The 17417-nt window shown below is 57.4% G+C and overlaps 1 protein-coding gene across 8 annotated transcripts in view; it reads right to left on the bottom strand.

Annotated features, from left to right (window-relative positions):
* Positions 1-8578, bottom strand: part of SRCIN1 (SRC kinase signaling inhibitor 1) — a 76449-nt gene extending 67871 nt beyond the window's left edge. For 3 of the 8 annotated variants that reach the window (XM_036837670.1, XM_036837669.1, XM_036837668.1), the window contains exon 1: positions 8414-8578. In XM_036837670.1, the coding sequence (XP_036693565.1) occupies positions 8414-8537 (124 nt within the window). In that variant the 5' untranslated portion in view covers positions 8538-8578. The remainder of the gene's footprint in view (positions 1-8413) is intronic. The other 5 variants (XM_036837673.1, XM_036837672.1, XM_036837674.1 and 2 more) reach the window with 5 other exon arrangements.
* Between the last annotated feature and the right edge of the window lie 8839 nt (positions 8579-17417).

Below are 17417 nucleotides of genomic sequence, written 5' to 3' on the forward strand. Positions count from 1 at the left end.
TACATGCACACGTGTTTGTTCGCGCACACTAACTCACATGCACACACGTGCACACACGGACACATTCTCGGCCAGGCAAGGTGCCCTCCCCAGAATCAGGTCTCTGCTGCCCCCTCCCCTGGCAAAGGCCTGGGCCCCCCAGGGATAGCCCCCTCCCCCGTTTCTGGCCCCCGAGGCTGGGGAGAGGCACCAGCTAGGGAGCAGTGGGTGGCAGGATGGTGGGGAGAGGCCCCCCTCCTGGCTTACCAACCTGGAGACTTTAAACAGAGGGAACAGAGTCCTGGAGGCTTCCCTCCTGCTGCACGCTGGAGCCCTGGGTGAGGGACAGGAAAGGAGGAAAGTCGTGAATGAATGCCCAGAGCCGGAGGAGAGGAGCTGAAGAGAGGAAGGGGCTGGGGCAGGGCTCCCAAAGTGGGAGGGGCCCGGCAGGGGAGGAGGGGACGGGGACAGAGCAAGGCAGAGCATTAGGAGTTGTCCCTTTGGGGGTCACTGAGGGCTGGGGGGCAGCAGGACAGACACTGAGTGTCGGAGGAAGAGCAGGGGCTGAAGGGGCAGAGACACGGGTGGGAGACAGACAGGAGGACAGACAGCAGGACAACACAGAAAACAGAGAGGTCTCCAGAGTGGGGTCCCCAGGATAGACAGCCAGTAAGCCAGGCCTGGTTCTCCTCCCAGAAACGGGGCAGGCTCTTTACTGGGGTCCACACAAGACCCCCATCTGCCTCCCCCAGCCAAGGTCGCCTCATTCTGGAAGGCTGGTGGGTTCAGAGTCAGAGGGGCCTGCCTTCATTGCACTGGTGACCACCCCCTCCCGGCCCAAGAGACCCCCATCTGCTCCACTCACCCCCTAACCCTGAGGAAGGCCCCCCTTCTCTGCCCACAACAGAGGAAACAGGGGTACTTCACACCCGACACGCGCGCACACACTCTTGCTGTGATAGGGTCTTACCCGAAGCCCTGTGCCCAGCTCCTGCCCCCCACGCTCACCCAATCCTCAAACTGCCAGGGCACGGCCCCCCTCAGGTGTCCGTCAGGCTGCCTCGCTCTCACTCTGCAGGAAGTCCTTCTAACTGTACTCTACCTCCCTCGTGCCCCAACGCCTGTCTGCTGCCTTTCATCCTGGGGCGCGTGATTAGGACCCTTCCTGCACGGAGACACTGTGGGCCGGGCACCCTCTCGGGCCCAGCCCTCACTGGCTGTCTCGGACCCATCCACACCCACATCACGTCTGGCTGCAAGCATCCTCAGAGCCCCCTGCCAATCTGATGTTTCCCATTTTCCCACCGATTACCCAAGACACAGGCATCCTGGGGAGAAGCAGCTGTTGTACCCAGATGTTGGGACATTGACTGGGGGAAGAGATCAAGAATGTTCACTAACATATGCAGCCCCAGAGGGCTTCCTGGACAAAACAGTGGGGTGGGGGTGGGGCACAGAAGGGGCAGGTGGACAGAAGGGCACCAGGTGGGGGCATGAAGACTCAAGAGGCCTAGCTCCCCTCTCACCACCAGTCTTAAGTGGCAGCTCCAGGGGCCCAGCCCCAGGCCGGCTGGGGTGAGAATCTGGGTTTTAGATAAGAGGCTCTCTCAGGTATGTCTCTTTTTCCTGGGAGAACAGCCACCCATTCGTTCATTCAACTGGACAGTGAGGAGGAGGACGAAGACAAAGACGTTACTACTTAGTGAAAGTTCACAATGTGCCAGGAGCTCCGCCTCATTTAATCCTGGTACCCACCTTGTGAGGGAACCACCGTTATCAGCCCCAATTTACAGATGAGGAAACTGAGCTTCAGAGACGTGAAGTGACTTGCCCAAAACCACACAGCTAGTGAGTGAGTCACAGGGCTGGGATGCCAGCCCGGATCTGTCCGACTCCAGAGCCTGAGCTCTTGACCCCTGAGCTGAACTGCTTCCCATCCATCCTCCCCAGCCTTTGGCTGGCTCCCATTCAGTGCCCGCTGGGAAGTTCTGCCTAAAGTCTAACCTCTTTCCATCCCACGCATAAACTATTTTTTATGGACAATAAGTGGAGCAGAAGGGTTCACTTCAGTTTCTTTCTGCCTCATCCTAGGAGTGGGAAGCAGATAATTCTAACCTTAGGCTGCAAATGGACCAGGGATCAGGGGTGGGGGATGAGCTGCTGGGTTCAGGAGAAGTGGCTTCTCCCAAGCTTCATCTTTAAGTGACTTCTGCCTCTCCGGGAGCCCCTTTCCTACTCTCCTGCCTCCGTCACAGAAGAGGCTCCAGGAAGCCCCTCAAAGGTCTCTTCTCCTTTTAACATCCAGAAATCCCCCCCAAGCACCCACGCTAGGGAGAGCCTAAAAAGTCAGGGGCAGCAAAGCGAGAGTCGTTGTCAGTCCTAACAGCCCTGGCTTTCCCTCAGAGTCCCAACTTTCAACTTAGAAGAAGGCTGGGACAAGAATGGGGACTCACCAGGCCAGCCTGGCCACTGGGAGGGGACGGACTAGGCAGGGGACAGCCCCGGAGAGGAGGCATAGAGGCCCGGGTGTATCTGCAAGGGCTTCAATGAGCCGGGGAATGCCTTCCCAATGAACTGGGATCGTTAATTCTTCCTCAATGAGGCAGCTGCTGGTGCCTGGGGTGACGCCACAGATGCCTGCTGCGTCTGCAATTATCAGCCCCCCTGGGGTGGAAGGAGCCAGCAGGACACACACCCCCTCTGCCTCCTAGGCTCTGCACAAACATCTCCAGCTTAGGGCCACTCTGGGGGGGTCTCTGGATCTGGGGGGGCCCCCTGTGGGTCCCTGGGTCTGGGGTCTCCAGCATGCTCTGTGACTGGGGTGGAAAAGAGACCAGGGTGCTGGGATGAGGAGGTTGGCAGAAGTGAGGAAGGCAGGCGTGTGAAAACCCAGCTCCTTCCCAGTCTCAATGCTACTCCATTCCGGGATATGCAGGCAACTGGGCCAGGTGGCTGAGGCTACCAGGAACCAGGAAAAGGTTGTGGGGGAGATGAGCCACCAGCTGACAGTGCCTCCGCAGAAGAAAAGATGGACTGGATTATAGTCCCTGGTTGGAACGGAGTGCTGCAAAGCCTTTTTTTTCTGGGGTGGGAGGAAAACAGACGGTAGCTGAATCCTATAGCCTCTCACTTATCCATCTTCTCGGCTGAGAGGACAGATTTAGGCAAGATGTGCCTTCAGAGCAGGAGGGACTGTTTGTAAGGCGTATGCAGGCACACAAAAGCACCAGTGTTCTCTTGGGCCAAATCTCCATTTTTCCTGGTTTAGCTGGAGCTGGGAAGTATTTATTCCCACCGTCTGTGTGGTGAGGCATATATTATCTCAGGAGAGAGGAGGTGGGTAGAACCTGTGACAGCTGGAAGGGACTTTAGAGATTCTCTAGTTCCACCCTCTTCTCACACCGAGGACACTGAAAGCCAGAGGGGGCAACTAACTTGCCTAATGTCACACAGCAGTAGGGGAGGCAGGCAACCTGACACCAGTCCAACGCTTGCTCTTTACCCTGCACTTGACTTCTCTGCCCTGGGGGATCAAAGACTGACTTCGCTGTAACCTCCTCTTCCCCAGCAGCTCTGAACTCCTCTTCATCACGGCCCCCTGCACTCTGCCAACCATCACAGCCACAAGAGATTAAACTGGATCTACCAAGTTCCTTCCGATAGCCCAAAGGTCATCTCAAAGGTCATGCCAACCAGTCCCCTGCCCCTAGGTACAACACTAGCTGACTTGCGCTCACAGACACCTATCATTGAGGTAAGAGATGCGAAAACACCACCTCGGAGCAGCTACCCTTCGTGCACCTGGAGGTTTCCTTCCCACCTAACCTCGATTCCTCCTGCTGCAGCGTGGGCCTGTTTCCTCTCAAGCTGTCCTGTGCAAAGACAGGGGGAGGAGGAGAAGAACAGGATTCCCCGCCTCCAAACCCTTCTGTCTGCCCACCTGCAGCAGAGAGGATGAGGGCAGGGTATCCCAGGGTGGCTGGGCCCTGAGCCCAGTGCGTGTGTGGGGCACGAGGGCTTCGGTGGGGAAGCAGCCGCCTGAGTGTGGGAGAAACAGCTCTTCTGGGAATTGTCCTTCTGACTCCTGATCCCCTGCAATATCCTGCATCTCAGGGTTAGGGGAGGGTCTCCTCTGGGTTCAGAGACATCCATTCCCTCCCCATACCATTTATTGACTGTTTATCATGTGTCAGGCACTGTGCTGGACATTTTCATCTATTATTTCATTTAAGTTTCACAACAATTCCGTGGTCAGAAACTAAACTGCCCCCCGGGTCAGTTCCTCCCTGAGACTAAAGCTAACCTTGATCCCTCTTGCTGTGTTTCCTCTGGCCCCGTCCACCATGGCGGTGGAGGGGATTTTTGCTCCTGTCTTCAGAAATCCTCACCTTACTCAGTGGCCCACCTTATCTTCTCCTGGCTGCCAACCTTTACCCCAGTCTTGCCCCATGTGATGAGTATTATGGGGGTGAAAGGAAATGAGGCAGGTTGGGGGCTGGGATGCAGCGCACTGCCCTGTGCCAGACACAGAGCACATACCAGGCGGCAGGGGAGAAGGCCCATGAGATCAGTCGGGGTAGACGGAGGTGGGTGCAGAACTGAGGGCAGCAGTTTCTCCCTCCCCGTGACCCTTGCAGGGAGCACCGCGCCTCACCTGTGGTGTGCTGGCCAGGCAGGGCCCAGACATGCAATGACCCTGTTCTCAGTGACCATCTCTCAGGTCCAAGTTCCAACCCACACACACCCAGAGCCCAGGGGCCTGAGCAGAAGTGGGCAGGGCACAAGACGGCAGGGCTTGTCCTGGACTGTGAAGCCGCCTGTCTGGCAGCTGAAGCCACAGGAGGGACTCTTACACCTAGCTAAGCTCCTGGCATCTAGAGGTGCTCAGACCCTGACCCCTCTGCCAGGCTCAGTGGGGTTTCACACACCCCGTGGTAGCCACAGGCAACTGTAGTGAATTCACACCCACTTGGTTTCCCTGTTTGGACTTTCTGGAGCAGGAGTGATGAGGGTAGGGGTCCCCTCCACTAGGGCTATCCCCCCATCCTGCCTCTAGCACGGCTGGAGCACAGGAGCCACCTCCCCAGGGAATTCTCAGGCCTCACCCGGCTTCCATCCCTCTGGGAGATTCCAGCAGTGACAGCCTGGGCCAATGGGCAAGGGGAATTGGAGTGGTGGGTGGGACTCTGGTCCCCGTGGGCGGCACCCTCCCCCTTCAGGCAGGCACCATTGATATATGCAAAGCATATGCAAATCACCCAGAAGAGAGACACAACAACGGTGGAATGTCAGAAGAGACCTTGGAGAGGAGCCAGCCTGTGCCCCCTCATTTCACAGGTGAGGAAAGAGGCCCTCGCCAGGAAGGGACTTGCTCAAGGTCATTCGGACATTTGGGCGCTGAGGCTGGATCCTAACGAGGTCTCTTTACTCAGTCCAGTGCTCTTTCCATGACAGTCTTGTCTTCCACGTGGGGGGGCTTACAAGATGGTGAAGGGGTCACAGGGCCTGTAGGGGTTCCCTTGGACCCTTCCCTTCCCTCTGTGAGCCCGGGTAGTGGGTGTGGGGGAACCATGGGCAAGGGCGGCGATGATGCCTGGGACAGTGGACCACAAGAGGTGTGGAGGGGCCAGAGGCCGGAGGCATTGGTTGCCGGCAGCCAAGCAGTAGAAGGTGGCAGGAGAACTTGAGTGTCTGAAGCCCAATGTCAGGGCAAGGTGCCCGCTGTGGGCGGGGAGGGGGATGGCGCCCTCACGACACACACATCTCTAGGTGCTCAGCGGCCCCCTTTCCGCCTGGACCCTGACGACTATGACACCTGACAGACCATAATAGTCAACTCAGGCCAGTCCCTTCCCTGGCTGCAGCTCCTCCCCTCCCTCCAACCAACTTGGCTTCTTAACCTTCCAGACAGTCCTAGAAAGCAGGACAGATGCGAAGGAAAGAAGAGAGACAGGTATGAGGGGGCAGACAGACAGAAAAGGGGAGACTAAGGAGCAGAAGGGGGAGACAAAGAGGAGAGACAGCGGGAAGGGCAGAGGGAGAGAAATGGAGGGGCAGGGATGGGGGGGGCTCCAGGGGGAAGACAGTGGGGGAGTCTGAGGAGCAGAGGGGGGAATGTGGGAGCAGTGGAGCCGAAGGGGGGCTCCCAGTCTCTGGAACTGAAGGACAAGGCTGGAGCCTGGGCGAGGGGCATAGGAGCCCCATCGAGGCCCGAGGCTGTCTGGCAAGAGTAGGGGACCAGGTCCCTGCCCCTCTGCCCACCTCCCCAGCAAATCCCCCGGCTGCCAGGAAATCAGTCCTCCCTCCCGCTCTCCTTCCCTCCCTCCCTCGGGGCAGGCAAGCGCTGCTTCCCAGCCAAATCCAAAGCCTTCATCTCTGCTTTTCAGAGCTGGGAATGAAAGAAGGGGAAGCAAGTGCAGCCCTCAAACCCGCTGACGGCCAGATTTTTATTATCTTTGCTCGAATGGGCCCTAGGAAGCCAACAAGGGATTCTTCAAAGAGCATCTGAGTGGCTCATTGAAGCCTGCACCTGCACCAGCCCACCCACAACGGGCAGCTGGGGCTTGGGGCGGGGGCACAATCTGTCCCCCACCTCCCACCAAACTCAGAGACCAGATTGGAGGCTGCCTGGAGCCTCACCCTTCGTTCCCTGTGCCTGGGCAGGGGCCACTCGGTCAGGTAGCCAGGCTCAAAGGCTAGACCCAGGCCCACTGGGCCTCTGAGACAGTCTCTGTCCCTCTCTGGGCCTCGAAGACACAAACTAAGGAAGAAATCGGATCTCCTTGCCAGGGCTTGGAGGAGATAAGTGCTTGGGATTCCTCGAAAGCAAAACTTTAATGGCAAGCTCCAGATCCTTCCCCTGAACTCTCTGCCTGCGCCCCCAAAGGCCTCCTGTCTCCCTTCCAACCAAGCTGCACCTCCATTCCCGAGCCCCAGGCCCACTACTCAGGATGATCCTCAAACCCCAAACACAGCTCCCTCAGGTTAAATCCTCAACCTCGTCTCCCTTCTTTCCCCAAGACCTAACCTGGGGTGGAGATGGGGCTAAAACAGGTCTGGTACTTCAGAGAGCCTAGCCCCCTCCCTCCTACGCTTGGGTTTTGTCAGAGAAAGCCAAGGTTCGAACTGGGCAGACGGCAACCGTGCCACCATCACCCCCAGCTCTGACCACACCGGTGAGATCGATGCTCACAGCCAAAGAAGGAATCAATGATTCTAATTAAACCTTTTTTCCAGGGTGGGTCCCTGGCCAGAGAGAGAGAAAGAGAGATCATCTGAGGCTCTGCATCACAGCACCCAACTCTGCCCTGTACATGTTTAAGAAACATGGAACCCAGGATTCCCAGCAGGAATCAGGCAATGAAGACTCCAGACCCCATCCCCTCCGCGTTAGGCAAGGAGGCAAGCAGAAAGCATGCAGTGGGAGCAAACCTCCCAGTGGTTCCTTCCCAGGGACCCTTCCCCTAGAAGAGCTCCCCGGCTCCACTCAGCACTGCCTGAGACCACAGTTGCTTCTTCCAGATCTCCAGAGCACATGGGGGACCTGCATCTCCATCCCGGCCCTGAGGGTCATCACAGAGAACTGGCCAACATGGTAAGGGCGGAAGGAGCAGGGGTGGGGGAAGAACTGGACAAAGACCCTCTTGTCCCCAAGGCACAGTGGCAGGAAGCCAGGGCAAAGCCTTTGCACTTGCTGCCAATGGTGCCTGGGTGCCCGGCAGTCTGGGTGGAGGGGGGAATCTTATTCTTGGAACCCCCTCCTTTTATGCTCCATCCCTTGCTTCTACACTAGGCCACCAGCTAAGTCTCTGCCCCAACAACTCCCAGCTTGCCTGGAGCCTTCCTTCCTGTATGAATACTGGACCTTGACACTTGCCCACAGTGGGCCCAACATCAACTAAAACCAGCAAAAGACCTCACACGGAAACCATAACTGCCCCCCACATATGTAGACACGTGCAACCACGCCAGAAACCACCACCATCACAGCTGCCACCAATGATTACAAAGCCTCACATTTTCACAGTGACAGTCTCCATCACGTGCATCACCAATTCTTTAAGACCAGCAAGAAGGATAGGGAAGGGAATGAGAGAAACTGAGGCACAGAGTTAGACAGCAAAGCAGTTGGCTCAAGGTCACCCAGACCAAGATATCCAGAGTTGGAAAGAAGGCATCCTATCCCCACCCCAAAGTGCTCAAACCCAACACCAAGGAATATTCAGACCCACAAGCCTGGAAGTCTGGTCATTTACCCTCGACTCCCAGCCCTTATCTGTTTCCCCCTCCCCAAAACAACAGTAGCTCCAACATCTTCTGAAAAGCTCCAGCCAGGAACCCACTTCTCCTAAAGTTGGGGGCTGCAAGACCTCCTGGTTCCCTCGTATTTGGCAGTCCAGGATCTCCTCCTCGCACACTCCCTGTTCTTGCTCACCTGGCTCCCCTCGGCCCCCGGGGTCCCTCGGTCCAGCCTCCTCCCTGGAAGATCGGGCGCTGCCCTCCGCTGTCCTCTCCCACCAGGCCAGGGCAAAGCGCCGGAGGCACTGCCAGGGCTGCATGGGGAGGGGTGGGGCTGGGGGGCTTGCACCAGCAGCTGCACACACCCCGCCGGGCCCTGCCAGCCGAGCTGCGGAGGCACCCGGCCGGCCCCCTCTGCTTCCACCAGCATCCTGCTGCCCCCACCGACAGGACTCGGAGCTGGCCAGGGAGCTTCTGACGTAGCAAAGGGGTGCGTGGGAGGGGAGGGGGGGTTAGCGCGGCCCCTCCCCAGCCCCGCCCTCTGCCGCTCAGCCTCCAGCAGTCCCTACTTCCTCATTCACCCTAGATCCTCTCCCCAGCTGGGGGCGCCCTCCCCTGCCCTCTGGCCTCTGCAAGGGGAGGGCTTAAGATCAAATGGCCCCTCCCCCTCCCGCCAGCCTAGCGGGGAGCGGGTCCCCCGTCTCTGCAACTGCTGCCTAGGCTCCCAGGTCTCCAGGGCTAGGGCCTCGAGGTGACTGGGGAGGGGGGTGCGGGGAATACAGGCTTGTATCCTGGCAACACAACCAACCCCAGAATACACTAATCCCCTTCCTTCCCTGGGGGGCGGGCGCAAAGCGCCTACTACCACCATCCAAGGGCGTGCACCCCATTCTGGGACCTGGGGGAAAGAGACCTTTAATGCTCCCACCACTTCTCCATCCCCTTCGCCTCCCCCTGCATCCTCCTCTTCCTCCACCTCGGATGGACCACTCCCCTCCCCCACTCTCCTCACCATCCATCCCCCTTCCTCTTTTCTCCCTCCCTCCCCCCTCCACATAAACCCCTTTAAATTTTAACCCTTCGGGCCCCCTTCCCCGGGCCTCACGAGGCCCTCCCCACCCGGTCTCCAGCCTCGCCAATGCAGGACCCCCTCTATGGTCCCAGCACTCCTCTCGCCCCGGTCCTTCTCCCAAGCCAGGAGCGCCGAGGTCCCCTGCCCCCCACACACCTGCGCCCCGAGCATCCCTCGCCCCGTCGGCCGCCGCCTCCCCGGCCCGGCCGCCGCCCCCGCCCCCGGCCGAGGGGAAAACACACAAAGAAAACAGAAATACCTTCCACTTAAGCATGGAGGCACATTAGGAAGGAGAGAGACAGGGACATGCCTTGGGACGGAGCGTTCCCCATCGGGCGGGGGCGCGGGGGGCGGGGGCCCCGGGCCGGCCTGCCTGGCGCTCGCCCTCTCGCCGCCTCGCGGACTCTTCGCTGGGCCCCAGCCCCGGGGCGCGGTGCCAGGCGGGCGGGCCGGGGGCGCGGGCCCCGCCGGGGTGGACCAGCTGGGAGGGCGCCGGCGGCCGAGCGTGTGGGTGCGCGCGCGCGCGGGCGTGTCACCGAGTGTGCGAGAGCGAGTGTGTGTGTGTGTGCGCGCGCGCGCGCGCCGGCGCGGGTGTGTCACTGCGGGCGGGAGCGCGCGCGGCGCGAGCACGCGCGTGTGGCCTGAACGTACAAAGGGCCGCCGGGGTGGCGGGGAGCAGGGAGGGGAGGGGGCCGGCGCCTCGCGCCCTCCAGCTGCACTGCGGGATCCCGCAGCGCGCAGCCGGGCCTGGGGTGCGGGGCGCGCTCACGCTCCCCTCCCCGCTGCACCTGCTTCTTCCCCCCAGAGCAATCCTCAAGCCATGACAGAGACAAATGCCTGAAGTGGGGGCCGGCATCGGAGGAGGGGGTGCACCTCGAGGGTGCGGAAACTTCTCGGTCTCCTAGCCCGTGCGCGCCTTAGGATGGAGAAGCATTCGGGGACGGACGGGGCAGGGAGGGACTGGGGGACTACTCTTCAGCCAAGGTGACCTCCGAAAGCCACAGCCGCACGATGTAGGGAGCGTCCGGACCCTCCTCTGCCTCTGCCGGGACGCCCCCCTAGCTGTCTCCTTAGACCTGGCTTAGCCAAGGGGACCCAGTCCCACAGCGCCCCCTGCTGGGCTGTCTCCTTGCCCCCAGCTCGGGTTGCGGCCCCTCCTGGAGGCTTCTGCTGGAACTGCAGCGGCCCGTGCTGTGAGTGAGGGGAGTCTGCCAATCGGCTAAGTAGGACCCCAAAGGAGGGCGCTCCAGCTCCTGCCCCTTCTCACACCTCACTTGGCGACGCCATTGCCACCTCCACCGAAGCCTGCAGAGCGCCAGCGCTGCCCCACCCCTGCCTCACTCCCACCCCCTCCCTGTCCCACCTTGGCCTACCTGTTGGCTCCACAGACTTCTCTGGGTGACGCTGTCCCTTCCTCCTCCTGTCCTGGTTGCTTGCGCTCTCTCTCTCTCCAGTTCTCTGTCCTGTCCCTTCTCTCCCAAGCTTCTCTTGGAGAGGGGAAGGTCCCCTGCCCCTTTTATTTACTCCCGGCATTCCCAAAGCCAGCTTAGATGAGCAAGAAAGGGGCACAGCTCATCTCTTCGCTATAGGCCACCAGGTAGAATGGCAGGCAAGCAGAGAGGCAGGAGAGGAGACCCCACCCCAAGTGGCCCAAATGACAAACCGGTTTCCCCACTTCCTGGTCTACCCAGCTGCAGCCTTAATCCAAGCTCTCCCACTTTCCTTCCCGCCCCCCACCCCCGCCACCCCCTGGCCTGCCCTGAGCCAGCCACATGCCTGGCTCAGGGCGAGTCTGATGCCCCTTAGAGATTAATCTCCAGTTGCAGTAACTTAGGTGACTGGGCCAGGGTAAGGAGAGGAGGGCCCCTTCCTAGCTCCAGCCGACAGCTAAGGAGGGCAGCCAAGAGCCGTGTCCCGGACACACCGTCTGGGCACACGACCCCAGCAGTCGGCACCCTGACTTCTTCCCTCCTGGGCCAGCTGCCTCTCCCTCTGCCAACTGGATGGTGCCCATCTTTTGGCCTCTGAGTGTGCTGTGGGCACTCATCCAGCTCCCTGCTTGGCTGCCTGCCCAGGATGGGCATGGGAGGCAGCAGGCCCTGTGTCGGGGAGGGGTCGGCAAGGGGCGGGGTGGCTTCCCCTCAGCTGCATGGACACCAGTTCCCAAGCCTCTCAGAGCCCAGAGGCTGGGGACTCACGCTGCTGGTCCTCCATCCAGGCCCCCAACTCAACCTCGCAGGATGCCGCCCCTCCCCTCCCCCTCAGGTCCCCCGCCATGAGACAAGTTCTCCTCCCTTCCCCACACTGTGCCCACCCAAGTGGCAGGGCATCAGCACATGCTTTACCCATATCCTCTAATTTAATCCTCTCAACAACCCTGTGGAAGTGGCTGTTTTCAGCCCCGTTTCAGAGAGAAAGGAGTTGAAGCTCAGAGAGGCATAGCCACTTGCCCAATCTAAGAATAGCAAAGGTGAAATTCAAACCCAGACTTGCCTGACTCCAAGGCTCCCAGCCTCTTTTTCTATCACCACCACCATCTCCTAACCCTGTGGGCTGCCAGAAGCAGGGGCCTAACTCTGATACACGTCTCATGACCAGAAAGTAAAGAAAGAGCTGGGCTCAGGAACGTGGCTGAGGGTAAAGACATAGTTATTTATGTCAGGGTTAGGGAACTGGGCATTATCCCCTGGAAGATGGCTGGAAAGATGCTTGTCCTGTCACATGGAGGTTTTTCTGGCCTTTACACTAGATGCCAAGAAGCCACGGGCTCGGGGGCTTGGGGAGGGAGGCTCTGTGAATTAGCCCCCAGAGACTCCAAATATGACATCATTCCAAATATGACATCAGTGACCTCCTGCATCATGAATGCCCCCCCATAGTGAGGAGATTAAAGCAGATTCAGGTAACATTTTTTATTTGTGTAGTTCACTTGTTAGAGACATATCGTAAACATTTCTGATCATCTTCATAGCTGTGAGCTCATTTGACTGCCTCCTCTCCTCAAAGAAGGACAGCGGCCTCCATGGGTCCGTGGAGGGGTGAGAAGGGATACAGCTCCTGAACGGGAACAAAGACCCCTGAGGCCCAAGTTGAGCCAGAGGGCAGATGGCCTGACACCAGCCACCCTCACTGACCCCACTCGATCCTCTGCCCCATGCCCCAGGGAAGATAGGTGCCTCCTCCCCCCATCTACCTGATCTCAAAAGCCAAGCTCCTGGTGTAGGGAGAAGGCTGAGGAAGTCATCTCCTCTGATCAGGGCGAGGGAAACACAGGTATTATTTCTTCAGCCGAGAGACCAGAATTGCTTCTGGAAGCTGGCATGGTGCCCGGGCACAAGCAATGTGCCAGCTGCCTCCACCTGAGATGCCTCAGGTGCCACCCTGCCCCCACTCTCATTCCTCAACAAGTAACTTCCCTCTGGCCTTTCTCCCCTGTATCTCTGGCACTGCGCTTGATCGGGAGGGGGCTGCTGGCTTGTTTGAGGGATTGGAACAGCAGATTGTAACCACCCACCTTGCCCTTCTCACTCCACCCATCCTGCTCGCCTTTTCCTGGGAGCCCGCAGGAGCGAGGTTATAAGGGAGCGCCCTAGAGGTGAGAATTCTCAGCCTCACTGCTCCTTCCTCTGTTTGGAACAGAGGTTGCACGTGGACAAACATCTGGGCAGGAAGAGGGAGATGGGGCTGATCTCGGTTCCCCGGCCAGAGACTGAAGTCAGGCCACGGCAGTGAGAGTGCTGAATCCCAGCCACTAGACCACCAGGGACCAGTGGCCAATGACAAGGCCCCTGGCCCTTCGACTTTGTAGAAATGAATCCCCACAAAGACCAAAATTAGTGAAACAAGTAAAGTGTTTATTAGGAGGATAAAAGAGTATGTGTAGGGGGCTCCCCTGGTGGCGCAATGGTTGAGAATCTGCCTGCCAATGCAGGGGACACGGGTTCGAGCCCTGGTCTGGGAAGATCCCACATGCCGCGGAGCAACTAGGCCCGTGAGCCACAGTTACTGAGCCTGCGTGTCTGGAGCCTGTGCTCCGCAACAAGAGAGGCCGCGATAGTGAGAGGCCCGCGCACCGCGATGAAGAGTGGCCCCCATTTTGCCACAGCTAGAGAAAGCCCTCGTGCAGAAACGGAGACCCAACACAGCCATAAATAAATTAAAAAAAAAAAAAAAGACTTTCTCTCTATTTCACTGTCTTTATACAAAAATTAAAAAAAAAATTGTATGTGTAGACAGACACACGGGCTGACCCAGAGAGAGTCACACCAGCATGGTAGTTTGAATCATTTGTATGGGGCATTTCTTCTGGGTTTCCTCTGGCCAATCATCTTGCTTTGCCTGGTTCTGAGTCCGTACTGGGTTTATCTTAGGGTCCTCCCATGTGTGTGTGCACCTCTTAGCCAAGATGGATTCTAGTGAAGAGGCCTATGGGTGGGTTGACATTACTCCCTTTTTGACCTCTAAGGAGCCTTTCCTCGCATGTGTAGTCAACAAGTTCTCCTTGACCTTGAGAATGAGAAATACATGGTCTCTTTATCTCTTATCTGGGTAGGGCTCAGCTTTCTCCTCTGTCCACAGGGGACAAACTCCAGCTGCTCAGCCTGGGGCCCATCTATCTCCCACCTCAGGGCCTGGGGTGGGCAGAGGGGCACATGGGCCTCTAGGGAAAGCCACAGGGGAAAAGGTGATGTGAAAATGATACTGGGACACCCCAAACTGCTCACTCTGCCACCTTGGAGTCCCCCACCCCAAATCCTCAAGAGGGCACCCTGCCAGGAGTGTTACTGTCTAGCTAGGGCATTTCATGAGCCCGCTTTGGACCACCCAAACTCCACCAAGGGTGGCCCAAAGGCACTGAGGGGGCTGTGGAGAGCCCTCTTCTGGGGAGAGAGTGACCAGGGGCAGCGACCTGGCCTCTGGGGCTGGTTTGGGTTGGGGAGCCGAGGAGGTGGAGGTTGCTTCCCTCTGCCCCAGACCTGCAGACTTCTGACCACAGCTCAGCCTCTGAGAACCTTGAAGCCTCTCCTGCATTCCTCACTCTCCCATTCCCCCTCCCACCCTATAGGAGAGGAGTAAAAGGCAGTAAGTTTCAAAAGACCCCCTTCCGTTCCCCTTGACCCCCCCTCCCTTGCTTGTTATTGTAATGAATGCTAATGAAGCTCAATAATTGATGTCCTCATTAGCACATCAAACCCACTTTCTGAAGAATGGAGAGTAAAAATGGAAGGGGGGGGTTTCTCTGGGGTCCTAACTGTAGCCAGCCCCCTCCAGAGAAACTCATCCTGGTGCTTCCAGCAGGGAAGGACCCCACTAGAGGGACTTGCGTTGAGATACCTAGATGTCCCCCTCTGACTGAGAATTTTTTCAGCACACGGCTCTGTCTTCCCTATCAGATGGCAAGCAAGGGTCTTGTCTCTCCCATCAGACCGGGAACACTGAGTACCCCTCATTAACTCTGGCTCCTCCTCAGGGCAGGGCAGTGGTTCTCAAACCAAAGCAAGAATTAGAATCCCCTTGGGCTTCCCTGGTGGCGCAGTGGTTAAGAATCCGCCTGCCAATGGAGGGGACACGGTTTGAGCCCTGAACCCTGGTCCGGGAACATCCCACATGCTGCGGAGCAACTAAGCCCATAGCAACTAAGCCACAACTACTGAGCCTGCAACTCTAGAGCCCGCGGGCCACAACTACTGAGCCCGCGGGCCACAACTACTGAAGCCCACGCACCTAGAGCCCGTGCTCCGGGACAAGAGAAGCCACCGCAATGAGAAGCCCGCGCACCGCGACAAAGAGTGGCCCCCGCTCGCCGCAAGCAGAGAAAGTCTGTGCGTAGCAACGAAGACCCAACGCAGCCTAAATAAATAAATAAATAAATTTATTTTTAAAAAAAAAGAAAAAAGAATTAGAATCCCCTGGAGGCTTTGTGAAAACAGGGGTTGCTGGGTTCCACCCCCAAAGTTTCTGATTCAGTTAAGTTTGAGGAGGGGCCTGAAAAGTTGCGTTTCGACCAAGTTCCCACGTGTTGCTGCTGCTACTGCTGCTGGGCAGGAACCACACTTTGAGAGCCAGTGGGGGAGGGACTGACTTCTTGCGTTCCCAGCTTCGGGCTTTGCCTGCTAGTGGGGCAAGTGGCAAGTCACTGCAGGGCCTGGCACACAGGGAGTGTCCAGGAGAACTCTGTGACACAGATGAATGTACCTCTCCTCTCCTTTCCTTAAACCACCACCAAAGCCAATTCCTGCCACCATAAGTGCCCCTGGTGACTCCTTCCTCCCCTGACCTTGACCTTTGAGGGGTGGAGATGGCCAGAACTGGATCTCCTGCCCCCCAGCTGCCTGCCACCATGCTGGGTGCTGCAGACACCAGTGGGTCTCCTCTCCTGGGAGAAGGAGGGAATAAAGGCGAGGGAGAGGGTTCCCAGTATCCCACCTCACTTTGGGATGACCTCCCGGGGCCTCAGTGGGGAGAGGGGCTTGTGGATGTAGTCCACGAACATGCATGCAGCTCCCCACCTCCTTCCTTCCTACTCAGTCGCCTAGGCATAGAATGAAAAGAAAGAGAAAAGAAAGATGAGGAGAAGGGACTAAAGCAGGGAGAAGCAAGGCAGTTTGTATCTATCCTTGAGAGGACACACTGTGAGACACTGGGGCCCAGGTGGGCCACAAGCCCAATTCCTGCAGGACCACACCAAGCTTGGCTTTGAGGCTCTAGATTTCACCCTCTGATCCACTTGTTTGGGCAAAGAAAGGGAACACACACCCCTACTTCAGCCAGCAGCCTTGCCAGGACTGCCAACCAGCCTTATAAGCCTATGGTGGGCGGCAGGGAAATGGAACAGGTATCATCCTCACCTATTTTACCCATGTTAGCACCTGGTAACCATCTCCTTGCCTTCCAGGGTCACAGCAATCACCTGTTTAATAATGAAAGTGGGTGGAACCCTCATCTATTCCTGGTGGGAATGTAAAATGGTTCAGTAGCTGTGGGAAACAGTTTGGCAATTCCTCAAAAAGTTAAACATAGAATTACCCTATGACCCAACAGCCCAAATGTCCTTCAGTGGATGAATAAACAATTTGTGATATATCCATACAATGGAATACTATTCAACCATAATAAAGGAATGAAGTACTAATACTAACTTCAACATGGATGAACCTCAACATTCTGCTAAGTGAAAGAAGCCAGACACAAAATGTCATGTGTTGTATGATTCCATTTATAGGAAATATTCAGAATAGGTAAATCCATAGAGATTTGCCTGGAGGAGGAAGAAATGGGGAGCAATTGCTTAACGGGTATGGGATTTCCTTTTGGGATGATGAAAATGTTTTGGAACCAGATAGAGGTGGTGGTTGCACAACATGGTGAATGCACTAAATGCCACTGAGTTGTTCACTTTATAATGGTTAATTTCATGTTAGATGAATTCCACCTCAAAAAAAAAAAGTAATAATGAAGTAGGTGTTTTCCAGGGAGTTCATTAAGTAGACCCATCTGCAGATTTCAGAGTCTGCCTTCTTTGGAAACAGGAGCTTGTGCCCACATGAGTTACAGCCACTCCCCATGGTCTGGGGCACCAGGCCTCCTCTCTGAACACTTGGAAGATGCTCACAGGACCCCAGGATGCAGTTTTCTGAACCCAGACTGCATCCTAGCAGCCTCCTGCTCTGCCTGGCTCCCATCCCAAGGGAGCCTCCCTTTCAGGTTCCTGCTTCTCAAGCAGGCAGCAGATGCCTGACCAAGCGCTGAGGAGCTCAGCTTCCCATCTTCAGCTAACATCGTGCCATCTGCCCCAGCGGCAGGCCCACCCCTCCCTGATCATCTTGGTCCAAACACAGCTTTAAAAAGCCCTCTGGTTTTCTTTCCCACAGGTTATTTTAATCACCCCCTAAGTGAGCCCCTTGTTCTCTGGAATCTCGCGCTCCCCCCAGTCCTTTCCCCCTGAGCTTGGCCCTGGGCTGTCTCCTCTGGGTGCAGGCGGGGAAAGGAGGGGTCTTACGATGAATCAGGCACATTTGTTGCTCCCCTTGGCTCTAAAGCCCCACTAGATCCTTCCTAGTGACCTTTAATGACCACTTCCTATAGCAGAGGATTGTGTCCTTTGGAGACCTTGAACCTTCTGAGGTCC

Source organism: Balaenoptera musculus, chromosome 20 (assembly GCF_009873245.2).
Source record: "Balaenoptera musculus isolate JJ_BM4_2016_0621 chromosome 20, mBalMus1.pri.v3, whole genome shotgun sequence".
NCBI classification, from domain to species: Eukaryota; Metazoa; Chordata; class Mammalia; order Artiodactyla; family Balaenopteridae; genus Balaenoptera; species Balaenoptera musculus.